Source organism: Prionailurus viverrinus, chromosome F1 (genome assembly GCF_022837055.1).
Source record: "Prionailurus viverrinus isolate Anna chromosome F1, UM_Priviv_1.0, whole genome shotgun sequence".
In the NCBI taxonomy this organism is placed as follows: Eukaryota; Metazoa; Chordata; class Mammalia; order Carnivora; family Felidae; genus Prionailurus; species Prionailurus viverrinus.
In genome coordinates, this window is record NC_062577.1 from 38,592,545 (window position 1) to 38,616,341 (window position 23,797).

At 48.5% G+C, this 23,797-nt stretch overlaps 1 protein-coding gene across 3 annotated transcripts in view; it reads left to right on the forward strand.

Moving 5' to 3' along the window:
- Window positions 1–23,797, forward strand: part of LGR6 (leucine rich repeat containing G protein-coupled receptor 6) — a 121,530-nt gene that overhangs the window by 74,523 nt on the left and 23,210 nt on the right. For all 3 annotated transcript variants that reach the window (XM_047841001.1, XM_047841002.1, XM_047841003.1), the window contains exons 5-6: window positions 2,053–2,268; window positions 7,147–7,218. In XM_047841001.1, the coding sequence (XP_047696957.1) occupies window positions 2,053–2,268; window positions 7,147–7,218 (288 nt within the window). The remainder of the gene's footprint in view (window positions 1–2,052; window positions 2,269–7,146; window positions 7,219–23,797) is intronic.

The following is a 23,797-nucleotide window of genomic DNA, read 5'->3' on the forward strand; positions in this document are numbered from 1 at the left end:
GTCTTCCGGCCTCCAATATGGCCCTTCTCCTATACCAACAAGGTCAACAGAGGAATCTCTCTGAAACAGAAATCTGGCCATTCTTCCTTCGCTTTAAACCCTTCAGTGGCTCCCTGTTTCCCTGAACATAGCATTGCTCACAGGGCCCAGCAAGCTCTGGCTCCGCCCACCCGGCTAGCTCCACCTTACACTTTTCTCTCCTGTTTCCCCTCTCTCCCCTCCTGTGGCCCTACCTGACCACTTTCAGTCTCCTACAACGCTGCACCCTCAATTTCCCATATGTCTTTGCTCTGCTTGGAATTCTTTTCCCCATCTCCTCCCCTGACCGGTTCCTCCTTGGCCACCAGGTCTGCATGTAAACATCACTTTGTCCGGGAGGCTCTTCCTGAGGCCCACACACCTGTGCTTCCCCCGTATCACTGCACTCTGAATATGGCTGACTTTCCCACTGGATTGCAAGCTACATAAGGAAGCACAGGGACACTGTCTTCTCGGCAGCTGATACTTATCCAATGTTTCCCAAATTTGTCTGTGGGAAGAAGCATCTAGGGTGTTCTTTAGAAACAGATTCCTAGGCCCCACCCCAGACCTTCTGAACTAGACTACCCTGGGGGGGGGGGGGGCTTAGGAGTCTGTATTTTCATAAGCTTCCAGTCAGTCAGACCATTAAGGGTATAGTGACCACCATTGGTATAGACTATATCTGGAGTGACATGCCTTGCCAGTAGAGGGCACCTACTGAAGGGTTTTTGATCCCATCAGGTGAGGTTTCGTGTAGGTGGGAGGTCTTTCCTAATCACAGCTTTCAAGGACTATCTCAGTCAGTTTGCTTTTCCATCTAAGGTTCCAGCATTGACCTGTCCACCATTCCCCTTGATGGTAAGCCAGGAGTGTCTCCAAGTGGTGCTTAAGATGTTTGGCAAGAAGAGCACTGGTAAAATGGCTTATGGAAGAGATAGAAGCACTTCTGGACCTTCCTCTGCACACCCTGAACTCCAGTCATATCCATTGTCCTTTAGGTTCAGGATTAGGGAGTGTTAGCGCCTTTGTGGACAAAGGCTGGGTTTCAGTGACTTAGGTGCCATATACCGTGTGGGAGAACCATGCCTCAAGACAAAGCCTCCCTTCAAGATAGAAAAGTCTAGGAGTAGACCAATGGTCACAGGCCAGCTTGTCTGGTCCCCATGGGACCAACCACCCAGGGTGATCTGATTTCAGCCCAAGAGACCAGGAGGCAGAAGACAGTAGCATATTGATAAAGGACATCACAGATGGGATACACCTGTAAAAAGCTAAGATGAGCTTGCCTTGCTGGGCTGAACTTCTAGATCTTTTAGAATTTACATTAGAAGTCCTCATGAAACCTAGGAATCTCTGGTTTTGCACAGACAGGATCACCACCATCTATTTACCTGTTCTGAAAAGTAGCATATCAAGGACTTCAACTGTATTATATAGGGACCTCCCATAGGTAATCACCTGAGCAAGAAGCCCCAGGACCTTGTCAGGAGCTTCATCTAACCACTGGGTCCTTGAAGAGACAAGGAGCAAACGATACTAGGGTTGGGTGACAGGGAGTGGCAAGTGTCTTTGGGGAGGCATTTTCTTTGCTTAGGTCCAGAGGGAGAAAATTTCCCTCTGCAAATGTCGGGAGCATCCCCACTCTATGACCTTGAACCGGACAGGGGTGGGAAGAAGAGTGGCACACCCAAAGCAGGGGAGCTAGGCCATCAATTTAAAAGCCTGAGGGTATGAGGGAAATACTAGTTATCCACAGATGGGCTATGGGTTCAACATTGGGTCTGAGAGGAAGAGTTGGTATCATAAATAGGAACATATGGCATAAAGAATCAAGAATTCTGGGTTGGAATGGAGGCAAAATATGGGAGCTTGAACAGGTGGGGTATAGGATAAGTGGTGGCCAAGTCGCAGCTTTAGTCCTAGGGTACTTCAAAGGCCTGTTGGGGTCCTGGCTGGCCCAGCTTGGCCCAGTCCCAAACCTTGGTCTGTGTCTTGCCCTGGATTGATCTTCTCCATCCTCTCTTCCACCAGGCGCCTAGATGCCAACCTCATCTCCCTGGTCCCGGAAAGGAGCTTTGAAGGGCTGTCCTCCCTCCGCCACCTGTGGCTGGACGACAATGCACTCACCGAGATCCCTGTCAGGGCCCTCAACAACCTCCCTGCCCTACAGGCCATGACCCTGGCCCTCAACCGCATCAGCCACATCCCTGACTACGCCTTCCAGAACCTCACCAGCCTTGTGGTGCTGTGAGTGCTGCTCTGCCTCCCACTCTGGGGTGGTGGGGGGAGGGGTCCTGCTGGGGGCTGCATGTTTACTCCAGAGTTGGGTTGGAAGCCTGGATTGCTTTGCTCTTCTCTACATGTTACTGAACCGTCTGGCCTCAGTTTCCCCTTTATAAAATGAGGATGATCATCCCCTGTTGACCCCATGGGGATTATCATGAGGCCAAATGACAGTAGAGCTCAAATGACAGTAGAGAGTAGAAGTGCTCTTACACCATCATCAGAAAGCAGAAATTAACCTATTTGTTTCTCACTATGCAAATATAATAACTATACCAAGCTAATTGGACTACAAGTCAAGAATCTCTTAAATGATTTCTACCATATTCAACAATCAGATGGTGCAGTCTGATGCTTTGGCACCAGGATAGGATAAATTCATCTCAGTTCCCAGGCCTGGAGAACCAGAGAAATGCCATCACTTGTAATTAGACACCAACACCCCATCAGGGTAATTACCTGGGAGATAGTATCCCTGGCAGGAATTGGGGACTGGGGTTACCTCTGCCTCCCCAGTGAGAACTTTAGAGTGCAAATTAGTTCCCAGCTAATTGCTATGAGTGATTGGTAAGTTCATAGGGTAATTACTAAGGGTTTGGAGGTCATGTGTAATTGCTTTGGGTTACACACTAATTGCTAGGGAACATATGTGTTAGTGATGCTGCTGCTAAAATGGCAACCTTGACTCCCCTACTCTTGAAAATCTGGTGTGATTTTCCAAATCAGAGAACAGTTGATGCTTAGATCCATTTGAAAGGTGAAAAATCAGGCACCAATTTGTTTGTCTAATTCTCTGTCCTGGGAGACTAGAGAACCAAGATGAATATCCTCATGGATCATGTTTTTCTATCAGGATGGCCATTCCATCTCTCCTTCTGGAAGTCACTGAGGGTATTTACACAAGGCAAACAGAACAAGGTGACTGATTCTAGTTTTGGTGACATCCCTGTGACACCCTGAGGGAATGGGGTCAGATGTCTGCAAGAGACAAGACTGGGAAAATGAAGATCACATGATGGGTCCCAGACAAATGAACAGCAGCAGGCATTTTCAGAACTCCTATGTGGACACTGACGATTCTAAGAAGTATGAGAACAGCTGCTGCCCTCCAGGGAGGGGTTGACACTCTAGTTGAAACAGCAGAATAAATGTGGAAAAAGACAGCTAATGATGTAATGCATGCCAAGATAGCTGATGATAGATATAGGTCCATGCAAAGTAGGAATACTGGGGCGGTAAAGCAAATGTAGAGGGTAAGAGGGAAGGCTTCAGGGGGAAGGTGGGTGGGTCCTGGACCTGGAAAGATGATGAAGAATGAGACGGTGAAGACAATGACATTGTTCCAAGCAGTGTCGTGAAGACACTGAGGGGAAGTTGGGGTGTTTGGTGGCCGGCGAATAGGCCAGTCTGGTGGGAGCAGAGGATCCTCGTGCAGAGTGTTGGAGAAAAGGCTGGAAAGGTGGGTTGAGGGACTCACAGTGTCAGAGCAGGAGGTTTGGCTTGTGTCCATCACTGGGGAAGGAGAGCTTGAAGGTTTTCAGGCAAAGATGAGAAGGAGGTATTTTAGGAAGACTGATTCAAAGGGATGGGAACGGGGAGACAGTTAGGAAGCTCTCGTTTATCAACCAAAGTCTAGTTTAAGGAGGTGGCAGAAGGAACAGAAGGGAAGACACGACGGAGGGATGTTTTGAAGGAAAAATCAATCTGATTTAGAGATTTTCAGAGGGTACAAGACCAGGAGGAAGGGAAATCAGAAATGACTCCTAAGTCTGGTTGGGAACCAGGGAATTGGAACAGTTGGCCTGCTGCAGATCCAGGAGGGGTGAGGGCCCCGCTGGGCAAAAGGAAGGACAAGAGACTAAAGAAAGAAAACCTACTGGGGCAGGAGCAAAGCTGAAGGACAGCTGGTCCCTCTGCGTGATACAGGGCCAGAAGCATTACCCCTTTGTCCTGCCTCCAACTCACCTGAGAGGGGAAAGGAGGCTGGAGAAAGCTATCCAGGGACTATGGGACGAGCTACAGAAAGACCCAGGAGGTAGATAAGGAAGACCGTGTGATAGGAAGTAAGAAAGTTTGGTTAAACCCAAGTGGTGCCCAAGGGTCTGGCTGGAGGTGTCAGTAGATAAGTGGGGTGGAGGAGGAGGGGCTTCTCTTCAACCTGAACCCAGGGCTTGTATCAGGCTGCTCTGATATACATGCAGCTCCTTCCTATCACCTCTCTAGCACTGACAAGACCCCGGGAAAATGCTTAATCGGGCAGCAGGGGTGTCAGTGGTACAAATCTTGTCTCTTCATTTGAACCATAAGCCCCAACAGTCTGCCCCAGCCTGGGCTGCTGGAGGTGTCCAGGATGTCCGGGCTGAATGAATGATTTGGGACAGCAAGTTGGAACCCTGGAGCCAGATATTTAGGAAGCTGAGATGGTGTAGACCAGAGATGCTGGGGGAGGTGGAAGGGCCTGGAAAATGGAGACCAGAGTTCAGCAGGAGGCAGAAGAAATGATAAGAGTTTGGTGACAGTCAGGATACAGGCATGGAGGAAACGGAGAAAATGAAACCCCCTTGGAAAGGGCCGATAGTGTATTCCCAGGATGCATGGAGCTGTGTTTTCCCTATCAAATCAGAAACTCCATATGGGAGGGGTCTGTCTCCCCTTGGAACCTGGTGGTGCAGGTGGACAAGGATGGGGAAGGCATACAGGACCCATGACTCTCTCGACTCCCATCTCTATCCATCTATGTTGGATGGGGTTTTCTTGTTTTGAACAACACCTTGCAGGCCTGAGGGATTTCTTCCCCTTTTAAGTGATTTCCTTTTTCTGCCTGAAAAGGCTTTTTAATTCTTTAACTTTGATAAATTAATTCGAATACGTCACAGTGTAGAATGCTCTGCATCTGATTTTCCTGAGACAATGGATGCTTCTGAGCTGCAGATTCCCTGCTTTCTCCACTTTAGAGAATTTTTCTTCTGTATTATATGTTTGAATATATCTCCCATCTCATTTTTGGATTCTCTCCCTCTGAGACATCCATTACCCCTGTGGTTGAATCACCTTTATGTCTCCTACATCCATCCGTTACGGTTTTAGCCTTTTTGTCTCATTCAGCCACCATTCGCCATGGTTATCTCAAGTTTTTTCTCTGACACCCACTCAATTTTCAGCAGTGTTTACCCTGTTCCTTGGCTCAAATCTCTTGACTAGTTTTTTTTAATAATGTAGTTTGGGTCCCCAGCTTGTTTTTGTCGTCCACGATGCCATTTCTCTTTCATTTTTAAAATTTCGCCTTTGAAATATTATTTTGGGAGATTGTTTTGTAGCAGGAGGCCACTGTGGTAAATTTCCTTCTGCCCTCCTCTATTAGTTATATGTTTTTCCTTGGCTTGGAACTTTACCTGCTTTTGGGTGCTCTCTTCTTCCCGCCATCGGTCTCCCTGGTACCTCCATAATTGCCATGTGAATCCTTTGTTCTGGCCTCTGCCTAGAAAGCTGTCAAGTTGTTCTCAGTCTGTCATCTTTGGGCCCCATAGGTTCTCCCCTCCAAGCTAAAGTTTGTGGGCTAGTATTGTGGGTAGAGGAGGTTCCGTCCGCTTTTCTGTAGTAGAAGCAGGGGGAGTGTGCTCTGAAGGGGGAGCCCAGTCTTTGTCAGACAGCCCGGGCTCTGCTCTGTCTGCAGAGTCAGAGTGTATTAACTGTGTGAGTTCACTCCCTCCACCCAAGAATCCCCTTGGGCTTCAAGTCATTTCCTCCATTCAGTGAGTAGCCTGGAGCCTTTATTTTACTCCCCTGTTTCACCTGTTTCCTCTGGAAGCCAGAAGTAGGGAGGGGAAAAGAACGTTATTTAGATTGGGGGGTTTTAAGGGAAATTCTCAGGGTTTTGTTTTCTTGCCAATTCAGTTCCTGAAGAAAGGGGGGAGATTATTAGGAGTTCCAGAGTTTTCCTTGGTCTTCAGTTTGTGCAGTTTATTTGCATTAACTTATGCCTCTGTCTTTGCTTTGTTGCTACTTATATATTTGGGCTGGAGGCAGGGGTCTCTTTGCTATTTTTGCTTCTTTCGTTAGGAATTAGGAGAAGAACATTCTGTCACTTATTTTCAATTCGCTATTTACCTTGAAAGTGTCTTCCAAATGGATCTTTTACATCTCGGCAACCTGTGTGCACTCTGGCCAAGCCCTTCACCATCCTGCGCAGACACACGTGCTCATCTCTACCTCCCCACCTTTGTCCCCCTGTTAACTCTGCCTGGAATGTCCTTCCCTCTGCCTGTCCAGATCACCTATCCTTCAAGGCCCTGCTCTGGATCACCACCTCTGTAAAGCCTTCCCTGACTCCTCTGGTCTCACCAGTCTCCCATCTCTGAGCCTGTCTACAGCCCTCTCCAGCTATAACAGAAAGCTTAGCCTTTAATTATATGTTGTCTGCAGTGGTTTGCTCTTGGCTCCCATAAGCGCGTCTGGCCACTGAGTCAGGCAGGCTGGGTCCTGGGGAGCAGGACCGTAGAAGAAGCCTCAGACTGGAGCCCTCCTGACATCAGGCCTCTCTCCAAGAGCTTAGTGGGAGCCTGCCTCAGCCTTGGCCTTGGGCACTCCTCTTGCATTTTCCTTCAATAGGCAGTTAAAACCGTGTAGCCCATGGTTAATCCAGCCTTGGAGATCGTAACTTCGGAAGTCAGTCTTGGCCAATCATTTTGTCCCTGGAGATAAAGGGCTGGACCACTGGGGTCACTCTGTCCATGCTTCTGCCTCCACTTTGCTGCTTAAGCCACCGTCTGCTCTCCACCCCCACCCCACCCCCCGCCCGATGCTGTGGGCGCCCATTCTGACGTGCCTTTCCTTCCCACACAGGCATCTTCATAACAACCGCATCCAGCATCTGGGGACCCACAGCTTCGAGGGGCTGCGCAATCTGGAGACGCTGTGAGTGCCCAGGCTGTGGTAGGCCTCTGTCCTGGTGAGGAAGGCCCGGAGGCCCGCAGGAGGGAGGGGAGGCTGGCGGAGGGAGAAGCCAGCGGGACTGGGGTGCTGGGGCCTGGCTCCAGGCCTGGTCACCCACGTGCCCCTCCCTGGCATTTTCCGTAGGATGTCACACAGAATGCATTCCTTCCTCCTGCAGGTGGGTGGGAATGTGCCCTCCGGGAGTTCAGGGTGGCCCGCGGAGGGGGAATCCAGGATCTCTGCCAGCAGAGACCATCGAAATAGTGAACACTTTAGATAGATAGGAGAGCCAGAAGAATGAGGATATCAAGCCTGGGGAATGGAAGGCTTGGGGGTGGGGCTGGGGCTGATTTGATGGCAGTTTTGACATCTGTTTAAGGGAGGCTGCTGACAGAAGGGAGGGTAATACCATGGAGTCATGCCGGTACGGTTTGCCAGTGGATCTAACTAGCTAAATGATTAATGGGGGGATGGCCCATTCAGCGCTCCGGCCTGACTATAAAAAGCACCCAAGTTGTTGCCGCTTAAAAAGCCATATTATTCACACATCATCATCCTGGAATTCGGTTAAGGTCAGAATGCACCCAAACCCTCCCATCATTTCCTCTGGCGTCCCGCCAGCCCCCGCAGAGTGGGCTGAGTGGGCCCCATTTGAGCAAACAACTGGCTGGGCTCTCTAAGTCCGCCGGCCATGCCAGCTGGGGTCCCGCAGCTGCCATGAGGGAGCTGGCTGCCACGGTCACCTGGTACAGGCCAGCAGCGCCCAGGAGAGGAGGACCTCCCGGGTCAGGCGTGAGCCACTGAGGTTGGGGCAGGGCTCACAGTGTCAGGGTCATGGCCACAGTGCCTTTGCCTCCCCTTCTCCACCTCCTCCCTCCTCCCCCAACACGCAAACACATACCCGAGCTCCTGAGGTGAGGGATTTTCAAGAATCCAAAGCAGCCCAGGAGAAAATGCTGGGAGACAAGCTGCGACCTGAGGAAAGCAACGGTTTGGGGAAAACCGTTTGGCAAATCTAGCCCAGGAGGCCCGAGCTGTCTGCATTTGTGGTTGCGGAGGGGAAGGGAATGGGGGAGGCCAAGACCAATGCTCCATTTGTCTTTCCTGTGGGCGGGAGACCCAGGAGCCTGGTTGCTCTCTGGGGCTCGGCCTGAAGCACGACAAACGGCAGAGCTGGGTCGAGCTCCCCCTGTGTCCACCCCCCCACCCCCCGCCCCTGCAGCTGACTGAGTGCCCAGGAGTGGCATGTGGGAGGATGTCCCCCAGCCTGGGGTCGGGAAAGTTGGAACCTCTCCCTGCCACTGTGCGTGACTTGGGCTCTGTGCTTCTCTTCTCTAGCCTTCAGAGACAGCTGGGCAGTTCAGACTGGACACTCTAGCCTGCTCCATCAACATACTAGAAAATTGAGGCCCAGGGAAGTGGCGTACCCAGAGTTACTCCCTCACTTAGGGACAGAGCAAGATCTAGAATGTGTTAACTGAGAAAATACCGTGGAACGTTCCTAGTTTAATACTCTGCTATCCTTAATCATCTGTGGGTGCTAGGCATTTGGGGGATCCAGATGTAAGGGAGAGCCATTGTCCTCTTAAGGCCCACACCCTCGTAGCCACCCTCCCTCGGGGGACACGAGAATTTTGGAGGCGGTGTTTGGAAGCTGAGCTACCAGGCATCAGCAGGGCAGGAAGGAGTCCAGTGTTACCTGCCCTGGAGTGTGGGGGCTGTTGGTTCTGCTGGGAAATCCAGTGGGGAGGCGACATGTATACCGGGTGTGGGTTGGCACCTCTAAAAAGCCACCTAGCAGCAATTTCTTCACTTTTGGGGCACACTGCCTAATTCTTTCTCAATTAGCCACTGGATGGCTGCGCAGGGCATTTGGCTCAGCTCGTACTGGCTTCATTACAAAGCAATCCTGCCGCTAAGTGCCCACTGTACCTTTCGTCTGGGAAAGTGCTTGGCTCGGTCACACAGAGCCCAGGCTCTGCACCCACTGGACAGATGGGACAGGCGAGGCCAAGAGACAGGAAAAGATTTCCCGCCTTTACACTGTGGAGGCAGAATAGCCTCATTGACGAAGTCTACAGCTCGGAGCATCAGCCAGCCTGGGGAGCCTTGCCAGTCCTGCCAGCTGTGTGACCTTGGTCAAGGCATTTGCCTTCATGAGTCTTCGTTTTCCGATCTGCAATATAATGCCACTAATCACACTGATCCTCTGGGGTTGACATGTGGGTTACATGAGATGATGTGTGTAAGTCTCATACAGAGCCTGGGAAACTGTGTTAGGAACCTGCCCCACACTCCGTTCTCATCCCCATCCCCTCTTCTGAGGGCCTCAGTCTGAACGACACCCCTTCTCTCCCCACCCCTGAGGGATAAGTTCTTCTTCCAACTTTTGATCTCCAATTAAAAAGGGGGAAAGTGTGTTCTTTATCCTCTATCCCTCCTCCGCCCCAGCATTTGCCGGGGAGCCTGCAGGGGCACCCAGATGTGGAAAGGGGGAGGAGTGGCCGGGAGAATAAAAGGAGAGAGAAAGATAGTCAAACCTTTTAATTGTTGCATAATTAGCACAGTTTGCAGCCTCAGTTATTACTTTGGAGCTTTTCATGTGAGCGTCTTACTGGAAGGGTATTTCTCCCTCGGGCCCTGTAAATCTCTGCCACTTAGACTTCTCTCATCTCCGCAGCGGAGGGGAGATCAACCCCCCTCCTCCCCCCACCCCAGCCCAAGCTGTGGTTTGGCTCTGTCTGCTGGCTTCTCTCAGGAGGGAGAGCAGCCCCCGGTCATGCCACCTGGGGAGGAGGGGCCAGGTACAGGCATTTCTCCTCATACCTTCATCATTGTCCCGGACCTTGTCAAGAAACCCCAGCCGGAGGCAGACAGGAAAAACTCTGCCCTGCACCCGCCACCTCCTTTCTGCTCCCGCGATGAGGGTGTCCCGCTGCTGGGAAATTCAGAATCAGAGACGAGCCAGCTCTCTGAACCCTTGAAGTGCTGTTTCTTCGATTTTCCAGATCAGACCAAGTCTGGAGATTTGGGATGAGTTGCCCATGTTTCTACAGTTTGTTTGTAAAAGCAGTGGTAAGCTACTGGCATCCAAACCCCTTGCCCCCTAATACGCTGCCCCACTTAGCACTAACTCCTGTGAGGGCAGCTTGATTACAGGACTTCCCAGGTTGACAAGTAAGAGAAAGCGTAACCAGCAAGAATTCTGAGAAGGTTCTCCCCTGGCGTCCCAGGGACGTGTAACCAGGCCTTCATGCCCTTAGGTCTGTGCCTACAAATTCGTGCTCAGAGGCCACAGGGTGCTATTCAGGTGCTATCAGATCATGATCCTGGAATCCCCAGTTATACCTACCAATAAAATAAAAGGCGGTGAGGGCGGTGGGGGGGGGGGGAAGCCTTGCAAATGCAATTACAACCAAAGGGGACTGCCCCCACTTCCTAGATCTGGGAAATTGATGTCTGCGTCTTAGCTAGAATTCAAAGAAGTGAGGCCTAGAATGGATCTGGGGACAACAGTGCCTCACCTCCCTCGTGCCTGGACTATGATATCTGGGCCCTGTTATCACCTCATAAAACACATCAGAGCTATTGGAGTTCATGTACTGGCTGGACCTTTCCCCGTTGGAGGGGGGCCCGGGATCACAGTGGAACAGAAACCTACTGGCTCTAGCTCCCTCTATAAAGCAGGACCAGCATTCAACTGAGGTCTGGGAGGAGAGGAGGGCAAAGCAGGAATTTATAGAATTCTGTCTTATAATACAAAATCGTGCATTCCATGTAAAACCTCCTTTGGTGCCAGATGCCCCAGAGATGTACTTCTGCAGAATATTTTTACCTCAATAGCTGCTGTGGCTGCAAAGTGCGCCCCTGTCTCCATGTCATTGAAACCAGCCACACCAACAGATTTTGCTCTAGCTTAGTCCTGAGAGTATCCGACCACCTCTCAGTCCTGGGCCCGATGGTCTGCCCTCAGCTGGAATGGAAAACCAGGCAGGTTTTCACTGGCGGCTCTTCCAGAGCTCAGGAGGATCCTAGAGTAGAAAAAGGACTGGGCTTGAGTCAGCACACTGGCATTCAGATGCTGGCTCCTCCAGCAGCATGTGACGTGCCCAAGTCACCTGACCTCTCGAGAGCCTCAGTTTCCACAGCTAGAAAATGGGGGTGATGTTCTACAATTCACACAATGATATTTACAAGGCCTGGAGTACTCTAAGTGCTCAATTTGGGTTGGCTTTCTCTTTCTGTCCTCCCATTTGATGCTCGATAGACAGCAATGGGCCTTTTCCCCCTGCCCAAGTTACTTCAATAACTTTTCTTCTTTCCTTCCCTCTTTTCCTTCCTTCCTTCCTTCCTTCCTTCCTTCCTTCCTTCCTTCCTTCATCTCATTCTCTCTCCTCCTCTTCTCCTCCCCTTCTTTTGACAGTGTGTCTTAAGGTGGCAGGCAGAGTGTTGCCCAGAGGTGTCATTCCATAGCCATCCATGGTGTGACTCATCTCCTCTATAGGGTGGCTAGGAATTCCCGGGGAATCAGGGCATGGCTACTATATTAGTTTCCTGTGGCTGCCATAACAAATTACCACAAATTTTGTGGCTTAAGAAAACCTCAGAAATGTATTCTCCCACAGTTCTGGGAGAGGCCAGAAGTCCAAAATCAAGGTATTGGCAGCGCTGATTCCTTCTGGAAGTTTGAGGCAGCATCTTTTCCCTGCCTCTCTTACCTTTGGTGGCTGCTGGCTACCCTTGGCATTCCCTGGCTTGTAGATGCGTCACTCCGATCTCTGCCTCGGTCTTCACGTGGTCTTCTCCATGTCTTCTAAGGACACTTGTCATTGGATTTAGGCCCATCCTGTTAATGCAGGATGATCTCACCTCAAGATCCTTAGCTTAATGACATCTGCAAAGGACCTTTTTCCAAATAAGGTCATATTCACAGGTTCCAGGGGTTAGGATGCTGACAGATTTTTGAGGGGGCTACAATTCAACCCACTATCGCTACCCACTGGCAGGTTCCCTGGCAAAGTGCTCTTGGGCAAGCAAATGGGTGGAGCAGAGGTTCACATGAATCTTGTCGATTTTCTTGCTAATCTTAAGGCAAGTGCTGATCATCCCACTGATAAGTTCCCACAGTTAAGAGACTCAAAGATATTTTTTTGCACGCTGTTGGGTCTCATATCTCACTTCTCCTCACCCCCAACCTCCCCCACAACCACTTGTTGAGGAAGACGAGTCAGAAATTGTGTATCCTTGTGTTACACGTGAGGAAATTGAGGCAGAGAGTGGTTGACTTGCTCAAGGTCATCCAATTCATTAAGAACCAGGACGAGAACCCGAGTTTCTCTGCCTTTGGCCTGGCTTCAGTCCGTCAGACCACACTGCCTCTCCAGGCTAACCCTGTAAGAATTGAGGAACTCTTTCCTCGCCAGTTCTTAATCATCTTACATTTGTGGGTTTATTAGCTGCAAATTTGTGGGGTTTTGTGGCTTATAGAGGAATTTATTGTTCCATATAAAACTTTTTTTCTGGCTTTCCACACAGAACCACTAATGACTTCTCACAGGCAGAAAATCGAGCTGCCCAATGAGTTTGTCTTGTGTTCTAATACCATGGCAAGTTATTAATAGTTCTTCCCGGTACAACATTCCCTTTCCCATCGCCCTGGTGCTTGGGGTAGCCAAGGTCACCATTCTTGTCACTGCTACCCTTTCCTCCTCTGCTGGCAATGGGGCCAAAGCTTCCGCTCTGAACTTCCGCTGCTCTCACAGGCACCCTGGCCAGCCCATCTGCAGTGGAGGGTGATGGGAGGTTAAGGGAGTGGGGTGGGGAGATGGGCACTGATGGAGCCCCGGGGAAACCACTTGGCAGCTGGTTCTCTGGTAGACACCATGGAGAGGAAACGAAGATGTTCAGGTCTGGCCCTTAATATCTGTGGGAAGGAAGAGCTGCTAAGAATCAATAATTACCACTCTCTTTTTCTGTTTCGTTCGATTTTCTCATTTCATAAATATCTATTGAGTTTCTAGTATGTGCCGGGCCACCATTATGAACACTAGGGAAACATTTATGAACAAGAAAAATGCAGCCCCTGCTATCACGGAGACTGAAGGGTTCTAGACCAGGAGTCCTGAGTTCTTTTTTTTTTTTTTTAAGTTTATTTATTTATTTTGAGAGAGAGAGCATGCACACATGCACAAATGCGTGAGCAGGGGAGGGGCAGAGAGAGAGGGAGAGAGAGAGAGAATCCCAAGCAGGCTCCACACTGTCAGTGCAGAGCCCCACATGCAGCACGAGATCATGACCTGAGCCAAAATCAAGAGTCAGATGCTCAACCAACTGAGCCACCCAGGCGCCCCTAGATGGACTCCTTTAAAATACAAATTAGGTCATGTTACTCTTCTATTCAAAACCCTCCAGTGGCTCCCCATCATACTCTTGGAAAGAAACCAAAGTTCTATAAAGTTCTGGAAAGAAGCCTACAAGTTCTGCAAGGTGTTGGGTGATGTGACACCTTGCTACCTCTCTGGCCTCACCCCTCCTTCAATCTACTCCAGGCACAGTGGCTTCCTTGGATACACTAGATAGATATGCTCCTGCATCAGGACTTTGTACTGACTGTTTCCTTTGCCTGGAATGTTCTTTCTACAATTATCTACCTTCTCCGAGACTTTGCCCAAATGCCACCTTTTTAGCGAGGTCCTCCCTGATCACCATTTTGCAAGCACTTCTTATCATTTGCCATCTCCTTTTCCTACTTAATTTTCTCTATAGCACTCACCAATCTGATATTTATGTTATTATTTATTTATTCAGGTTGTTTTGTTATCTTTCTCCCACCTTTCCATGAGTTTTTTTATGTTTATTTATTTTTGAGGGGGGAGGAGAACAAGCAGGGGAGGGGCAGAGAGAGAGGGAGACAGAGGGTCCAAAGCAGGCTCTGTGCCGACAGCAGAGAGCCCAAAGTGAGGCTTGGTAACTGCGAGATCATGACCTGAGCCAAAGTCAGATACTTAATTGACTGACCCACCCAGGCACCCTCTCCATGGGTTTTTGTAGCACCTGACACAGTGCCTGGCATGGCGAAAGTGCTCAATAAATATTTGTTGAACAAATGAATGGATATATAGCCCCTGGCAAGTCTCTGCTCCTCTTTGAGCTTCAGTTTCTCCATCTGAACCATGAGAGCATTGGACTATCCAATCTCTAAGATTCCTCCCAGCTCCGGACATCCATACTAAGTGCTGTGCAGAGTCTCCAGACCAGACCTCTTCTAGTAAAGATGGAGAAACTGAAGCCCTGGACATGGGCTGAACCCACAGGGATGGTCCCTCATCCTTTCCTTGGGGCAAGGTCCCCTGACCCGGTTGAAGCTCAGGATCCTGACATTCGACCAGTGAGTTGAAGTCACTAGGACAAAACCTCAAGCTACATTCTGCCCAGACCAGGGCAACCTCAAAGACCTCAGGTCCCCTGCATTAATGGGCCCATGGCATCCAGGGGAGGAAGGTGCTGCCCAAGGGTCTGCCCACATCTAGATGATGGGATCCTATTATATCATTTCTAAGTGTGGCTAAGGCTTTTCTGGGGGAGGGTGGTGAGAATATGAAATGTTTATGCACCTTGTCTACACCTTCAAAGAATGTGGGAGAAGACTTAGGTGGAATGTGATGATTGTCTTTGAAAGATCACACATATTTTATGGTCTTCCAGCTGACAGGATGAGGGCCAAGAGAGGAAGTAAGGGTGGTGCTCTAGCTTGGGATGAGGAAGGCTTACTTAATCTGCAGAATAGCCTGACTGTGTTCCCCTTAACGCCCAGCATAGTCGGTGAGCCCTGCCATTTGCATGGTCCGGGCAGAAACTGGATCCTTGTTCCCCTGGAATCTCAGAGATGAGTCCCGTGCGGGGGCAGATTGGACTGTTGCCTTTTACCTCCCTTCCGGTTCTGGGCTTCTCTGATCCCAGGTGCTTTATTCGGGCAGGGCAACAAGTAACCTCAGTGTCAGAGATCGGCAACTTTCATTAAAATTGGCGCTGTTATTGCTTCGGATATTTTCTGAATTTACTTTCTGGTGGAGAAGCGAGCGTAGGTGGAGGGAGGGTAGGAGGAAGGCGTGTCTGTATCTCTCAATAGAAACCGATGACAATTTTACTAATTGCTGCATTTATTAATGGGTGGCCTTTTATGTAAGTTGTTTAGAAAGTAAAACAATGCTATTAGTCATAAAGTCTTTGTTGGTTCCTGGCTCGCCAGGTTATCTGCCCCAAGCATGTGAAGTCAGATGGAGATAAAGGCTCAGTCTGCAATACAGGAAGAGCAATTAAGTCATGTATTCATTGTGCCTGCCCGCTTTTGTTACCGGCCCTTTGGGAGAGAAAAATGGTTCAGAGTTTACAATCAGAAACGTCTGTGTTTTGTGTTTCACGCTGGGGAGCTAGGCTCACCCACATTCCTCCATGTGCCCTTATCTGTGATCTGGCAATAAACATAAATATTAGCCTTGAGAATAAAAGTGTAAGGGGAACCCCAATTAATTATGTTAATCTTCCTTTATTGTTGTGAAAAGTAGATAGACCAACTTGTGTGTCTGCTGTTGCAGTGTCGGATGAATGGAAGTGCCTGTTCTGGTGTCTAGTGTCTAGTAAAAGAAAGAGGGGGAAAGAATTGGCATTATTTGAGTATCCAGACCAGGCTCTGGACCGGATGAACAGAGTAGCCTTATGTAATGGGCATCCCTAATGTACAGGTGAGGAAACGACTGAGCAAAGTTAACTGGCTAGTTCGAGGTGATCTGTTGGTACACAGAGGACAAAGCTGTTTCACTCTAAAACATATAACACACAAATAGACATCTAGCCTAACAACCAATTGGTTTTGACATGCTTGTTAGCACCCAAAGAGACTCCCACAGGAGTTTCTTCCCTTGGGAGGAAGCCTGGTGCGCCACCACCCCCCCCGCCCCTGCAACCCACCCCGTTTATCCTTCTTCCCACTCTCCCTAAAACTTTTTTCTCAGCCCTGCTACTTGGAGCCTAGCCAGGCTGCAACTCTGGGTGGTACACAGAAAAGATGTTAAAGCAAGAGCCAACAGGCCTCGGCTCTGGGACTTGCAGTGATTTACCTCTTGTCTCTGAGCCTCAGTTTCCTTATCAATAAAAAGAAAGGGCCGGACAAGATGACTGTTAAATCCTGCCAGCTCTGTGCTCTGAGTCCATCGTGAGGCTCCCCAGAGATCTCAGGAGTTGGCCATTCCTGCACAGCCAGATGGAATGGAGAACACTGGGGATGTGGGTCCTTGAGCAGCTTGGGGCTTGGGTCACCTGCTTAGCTACTTTTACCGATTGTGTGGGTCTACCATCAGTTTTGATTGGATTTGTCTGGAAGCAGCTGAGCAGATGAAGGGGCATATCAGCTATGGACAGCTGCAGCCTCTGGACTGAATTCCGGCTGGAGCTGGGAATGGTTTTTCTTTAACCTCAGCCCTCCCCTGCCTGCTCCCAGCTCCTGGGAGCAGCATACAGAATAATTCTCTTCCTGGGCTTCTGGCTGATTCTGGGCTATTAAAGATAATAAACTATAAAGCCATGGATGAGCTTTTCCAGGGAGGTTTAGGGCATCATAAAGCACCTTGCAATGGAGGAATCGGACCAAATCAGCTTGTGGCCTGACGCGGGTCTTTCCTGCGATTGCCGAGAGGCTGTATGTTGGCTTCTGATCCCGAGGGGCTGAGACACTGCCCCAATGTGGCCAGCCACAAAGGCCAAAGCAACTCCCATCTCCAGGCCTTGACAGTGGCTCAAATGATCATTCTTGACAATGACCATACGCATATATGGCCCTGTGCCTGGGCTTCGGGAGACTCAAAAGGGAGCTCATGTGCTTCCTGATAGTGGCAAGCTTCCTGTCTCATGGGGAAGGCACTTTGTACACAGATAACCCCATTCTGGACTCAAACTGCCTGGGCTTCAGTCCCAGCTCTTTCATTCATGGTCAAGTGATTGCCTCTCTCTGTGCCTCAGTTTCTCATCTGCAAAATGGAGATAATAATAAGTATTTACCTCAAAGGATTGGCATGGGAATGAAATGAATTAATATATATAAATCACCCAGAATCGTGACTATTACCTAGTAATTACTCTGATTATTATCGTTATCACCACCACCACTACCACCACTATTATTATTCTAATATTAAGCATGTTTCTGGAGAAAACATCAGAAAAGCACTGAGAGAGTGAGTGATTCATTCTGACTGCAGGGATGGGGCTGGGTACATGAAGGAAGGTATATTTGAGCCTGGACTTCAAAGGGAGCTAGGATTTCGACATCTAAGACTGGGGTTAAGGGCATCCCAGGCTGAAAGCGTGAAGGGCACAAGGAAACACACGAGGCTGTGAAAACACATGGGGGCTGAGATGGTAGACGGAGCTGAAGATGTATAGCATCAGAGCCCATTGAGGACTTTGAACTTTGTCCTGTAAGTAATGAGGAAGCCTTTTCAGATTTCTCAGCAGGAGAGTGACACAGTCTGTTTGGCATTTCAAAAAGATCTTCCTGGCAGATGTGTAGTAGTGAAGAGTGTGGACTCCCGACTCTCACTGCCAGGGTTCAAATCTTGGTTGTGATGGTGAATTAGTTGAGGTAGCCAAATTGTGTAACAAATAGGTCAAAACACGTATAATGGCTCAAACACAATAGAAGTTCATTTCTGGATCGTGTAATAGTCCAAAGAGGGTGTTTCTTCTTGGCAAATGGCCCTCCTCCATATGGTGACTCAGGGACCTGGCTTCTTAGGATCTTGCTATCCCTATCTCCTCACTGTCTTTGGCACCTAACTAGTGAAAGAGTAGAGAGACCGTGGAGGAGACAGGCTGGCTAGTTAAAAATCCTGCACTAAATGTAGGACATACCACTTCTGCCCACCTTCCATGGGAAAGCACACTTGTTGCAAAGGAGGCTGGGAATACACTCTAGCCACATTCCTGGCTATTCCTCCCATTACCATAGGATAGCGCTGTCCAACAGAACTTTCTACAATGATAGAAATGTTCTAAATCTGTGCTTCCAATATGGTAGCCACTTGCCACATGGTATATTGAGCGCTTGAAGTGCCACTAGTGAAACTGAGAGCCGAGCTTTTATTTTACTAACTTGTAACTAATTTACATTTAAACAGCTATGCATGGCAAGTGGCTGAAGGTGTTGGGCTTTGCTGTTGTAGAGAAAGGAGAGGGTGAATTTTGGTGGATAGTGATGTCTAGCATGACTGTTTAATAATTGGGCAGGTTATTGGACATCTCTGTGCCTCACTTTCCTCAACAGTAAAATGGGTATAATAGTGGTAACTACTTCTTAGGCTGTCGTGAGGATTAAGAGATCATTCAGGCATAGCATTTAGTGCCCAGCGCATAATCCGTGCTCAACCAAGGTTATCTTATGGATGACTCAGAGGCAGGGACTCCAGTTAGGAGAGTATACAACAGTCGAGGGAGACACTCTTCCAATCTCACCTCCAAATATTGCCCTTTGCTCAACCAAACTGTGCCACTTATTCTCCAAACTCCACAGTGCATACTTCCTTTAAACCATTCTCTCTCTGATTGACTAACCTATCCTTTCCTTCTCTCTACCTATTGAAATCTTGCCCCACCGTCAAGATCTGGTTCAAATGCCACATCTCCATGAAGCCCTGCATGAAGTCTCAACTATGTGTGATCTCCAAAGGTCCTGATGCTTTGTGTATTCCTCTGCACGTATCATGCCAAGGCCACTCATCTGGTCGTCTTGTGCATTTGTCCAGACAAGACTATCTCTTATGCATCTTTCTACCTTCTGCTTTACCCAGCAGATTTTTCTGTGTATTTTGAGCAGGCAACAAACATCCATGGCACTGAATTGAATCCATAAGGGGAAAAGAAAGTTGTGAAGACATGCTCCCTACATGGTTAGAGCCAGAGATTACATCCAAACAGCACCAAATGAAGCAGGGCTTTGCCAATTATCCAAGTCATTAAATCTGTGTAGATATCCAAATGGGAAAATTCAGGCCACCCCACCAGCATGTAGTTTGCAGAATTCCTTTTGACATTTGCACAGTTTTTATTCTCCACATTGCTCTACAGGAAATGGCCTTTGAGTTCACATGCCTTTTACTACATGTCTTTTCCCACTGTCTGTCAGGCCATTTCTGGAAGGATTCCTGATCAGGAACTGCAAAGGAAAGCTAGAACCACTCACTTCGGCTGCCTGGACATGAGTCCAGTGAACTGTGTAAGGGCTCAGTGATAGCAAAATCACAGGTGACCCGTCTTCCCATGGCCTCTGTGGCCCTGGGCAAGCCTAACAGTGAGTGCCCCTCAGGATTATCTTGTACCTTTCTTGACATCAACCTCAAAATCCTAAGGATGTTCCGCCAAATATTGTAGATACTCTTAAGAGTCCATTAATTCATTCTTTAATTTATCTAGACTCGTTCATTTATTCTTTCAACAAATATTTGTTGAGCTACCATTCTGTGCCAGTATTTTGGTGTTTAGAATGTGAAACAAAGTTTCTATTTTCAACCTTCATTCTAGTGGGTGGGAAGAAATTTAGCAAACAAATATAGTCAGATGTCAGTATAAAGGAAAGCAGGATCTCTCATTATCTATTGCTACATAAAAAACCACCCTAAAATGTAACGGTCTAAGACAATAATGTATGATTTCTCATGAATCTGTGGATCACCTGGGCTCATCTTGGGTGCTTTTCTGCTGGAGACTTTGCCTGGGGTCCCTGACCAGGTTGCAGTCTGCTAGAGGTTCACCTATGACTAGAGGCTCTAAGATGCCTCATTCACATGTCTGTGAGTGGGACCTAGGTTCTGGCTGTTGGCTGGCCCTCTCCACAAGGCCTTCATTACCCAGGAGGCTAGTACGGGCTTCCTTGCATGGTGGTGGGAATGTCCCAAAGGAGGGCAGAGGTTGTGAGGCCTCTTGTGACTTAGGATTAACTCACACCATGTCAGCTCTGCCTTATCCTGTTTTGGTTAATGCCAGTCACAAGCCAGCCCGGTCTCAGGGTTAGGGAGGCAGAAGCCACTTTTTTTTTTTCCTTTAATATGTTTTATTTATTTATTTATTTATTTATTTAAAATTTTATCTAAATCTTAGTTTACATATAGTTAGTTAGTTAACATATAGTACAATAATGGCTTCAGGAGTAGAATTTAGTGATTCATCACTTGCATACAACAAGTGCTCATGCCAACAAGTGCCCTCCTTAATGCCCATCACCCCTTTAGCCCATCCCCCCCCCACCTCCCAGCAACCCTCAGTTTGTTCTCTGTATTTAACTCTCTTGCGGTTTGCCTCCCTCTCTGTTTTTATCTTATTTTTCCTTCCCTTTCCCTATGTTCATTTGTTTTGTTTCTTAAATTCCACATATGAGTGAAGTCATATGATATTTATCTTTCCGTAACTGCCTTATTTCGCTTAGCATAATACATTCTAGTTCCATCCACGTTGTTGCAAATAGCAAGATTTCATTCTTTTTAAATTTTTTTAAATGTTTATTTTTGAGAGAGAGAGAGAGAGAGAGAGAGAGAGAGCGTGAGTGGGGGAGGGGCAGAGAGAGAGGGAGACACAGCATATGAAACAAACTCCAGGCTCTGAGCTGTCAGCACAGAGCCCAATGTGGGGCTCGAACTCACAGACCGCGAGATCATGACCTGAGCTGAATCAGAAGCTTAACCAACTGAGCCACCCAGGCACTCCACAATTTCATTCTTTTTGATCACTGAGTAATATTCCATTATATATATCACATTTTCTTTATCCATTTGTTAGTCAATGGACATTTGGGCTCTTTCCATAATTTGGCTGCTGTTTATAGCACTACTATGAACATTGGGGTGCATGTGCCTCTTCAAATCAGCATTTTTGTATCCTTTGGAAAAGTCCTAGTAGTTCAATTGCTGGGTCGTGTAACTCTATTTTTAATTTTTTGAGGACCCCCCCATACTGTTTTCCAGAGTGACTGTACCAGAGAAGCCACTTCTTTTTTTTTAATGTTTATTTATTTTTGAGAGAGAGAGAGAGAGAATGCAAGTGAGGGAGGGGCAGAGAGAGAGAAGGAGGCACAGAATCTGAAGCAGGCTCCAGGCTCTGAGCTGTCAGCACAGAGCCTGACGTGGAGCTCACAACCATGAGATCATGACCTGAGTCAAAGTCGGACGCTTAACCGACTGAGCCACCCAGGTGCCCTGAGAGGTCACTTCTTTTTTTTTTTTTCCAACGTTTATTTATTTTTGGGACAGAGAGAGACAGAGCATGAACGGGGAGGGGCAGAGAGAGAGGGAGACACAGAATCGGAAACAGGCTCCAGGCTCTGAGCCATCAGCCCAGAGCCCGACGCGGGGCTCGAACTCACGGACCGCGAGATCGTGACCTGGCTGAAGTCGGACGCTTAACCGACTGCGCCACCCAGACGCCCCGAGAGGTCACTTCTTAACTGGAGAAGCCACAAAGGACTTGTGGCTACTTTTTCTCCTCCAGCTTTATTGAGATGTAATTGACATACGGTGCAGGTTTAAGGTTTACAGCCTGTTGATTTGGTACACTTACGTATTGCAAATGATAAGGCTTGGGACCACTTTCAACCTACCAGACAGAGTAAAGGAACAGCAAATGAGGGGCTATGCTGTATTAAGTAGAATGGTCAGACAAGGCCTTTCTGATGAGGTGTTATTTGGGCAGAGACCTGAATGAAGTGAGGGAGAAAGCCAGGCAGATACCTGCAGCGTTCCAGGCGATGGAATCGTGAGCTAAATCTCTGAGATCAGGCCAGTGCAATTCTTTGCATTTACAATAACACTGCAACATTAAGGCTTTAAGTGAAGGTGCTCTTCCGTTACTTATAGGAAATCCGGTTCTCCTTGGGCAGCACTGGAGAATTCCTGAATGGGCTGAGTCAAGTTAAAAGGAGGTGGGGGGGCACTTGATTTGGAGACATTGAGATGTGAGGGCGACTCCTTTATAAAATCTAAGACCAGAGGGGCGCCTGGGTGGCGCAGTCGGTTAAGCGTCCGACTTCAACCAGGTCACGATCTCGCGGTCCGTGAGTTCGAGCCCCGCGTCAGGCTCTGGGCTGATGGCTCAGAGCCTGGAGCCTGTTTCCGATTCTGTGTCTCCCTCTCTCTCTGCCCCTCCCCCGTTCATGCTCTGTCTCTCTCTGTCCCAAAAATAAACAAACGTTGAAAAAAAAAATTTAAAAAAAAAATAAATAAAATAAAATCTAAGACCAGAAAGAGTCCAACTACTCGCCCCTGCTGCCTCTAGTCTCAAGCCTTGCAAGTAGAGTGTCCAGGCACCTCCTACTGCCACCTGTGGTTGAACTCCAGCAATGTGGAAATTCCCTGGTCCCAACTCCAGTGTCTTTGGTTTCCATGAAAGTGCTTTGCACGTAGCCTGCCCTCAGCCTGCTCTCGTCCTTCCCCTCACATAGTCTGTGGGGAGCCTCTCCGTGAGTGAATCAAGGTTGGAGTCATTGGAGGGAAAGGTGTAGGATTCATGAAGGACCGGAGCAGAGCAGAGCAAAGCAGGAGGGTTTATGCTATAATTACCCAAAATCACCAGGGGAGTCGGAGTGTAATCAGGTAATTAGTGTGTGTTGGGGGTGGTGTGGGGGGGTGCAATTATCCGGCTCACTGGCTGCCAGACTGTTGTCACTGTTCTTCTGGCCCTTGGGCCAGGTTCCTGGCTCTACCTGTGGACTATTAAGTGTAATGACCCTGTCACGCAGAGGAGCCTGTCATTATGTCTGTGTTAACATGGTATTTACCCACAAAACCTGCCAAGTCACTCTGTGATTAAAGAGCCTCAGCATGGTCCCCTGCCCTGGCATTGGATAGTCTTCTCATGAAAGTTGTCAGGGCAGGCGTGGCTTTAAAAGGCTGAGAGAAGTTGGGCTGGGGTCATCCTGGGGGGCTCAAGAGGGACACTGTACCTGAGCCCTCCCTCCCCGCCATTGCCAAAGCCTGAGACCCCATACTCCAGCCACAGGAATCTGGAAACACCAAGACAACCCCGTGCAAAATCAGGCACATCTCCACATGGGGCTAACCGATCGGCCACTGAGTGAAACAAAAGTCTACTTTGCTTTTTTAAACTATATGTTCACAGTAATACCTGCAATCCAGCATCCTCACACAGTTTATTCTAGTTTTTTTTTTTAATGTGTATTGATTTGAGAGAGAAAGTGAGGTTCCAACTCATGAACCGCGAAATCATGACCTGAGCCGAAACCAAGAGTGGGATGGACACTCAATCGACTGAACCACCCAGCTGCCCCGAAACAGAAGTCAACTTTAAAATCTTAAAGGCTGAGGGGCACCTGGCTGGTTCAGTCAGTGGAGCACCACAGGCGACTCGATCGCAGGGCTGTGAGCTTGAGTCCCGTGTTAGGTGTAGAAAGTACTTATGAATAAAATCTTTAAATAAATAAATAAAATCTTGAGGGTTGATCATCTTTTCTGAAGTCTCTCCTAGGAGGGGTAGGAAGGGAATCTGGTCACGTAACATAGAGCAA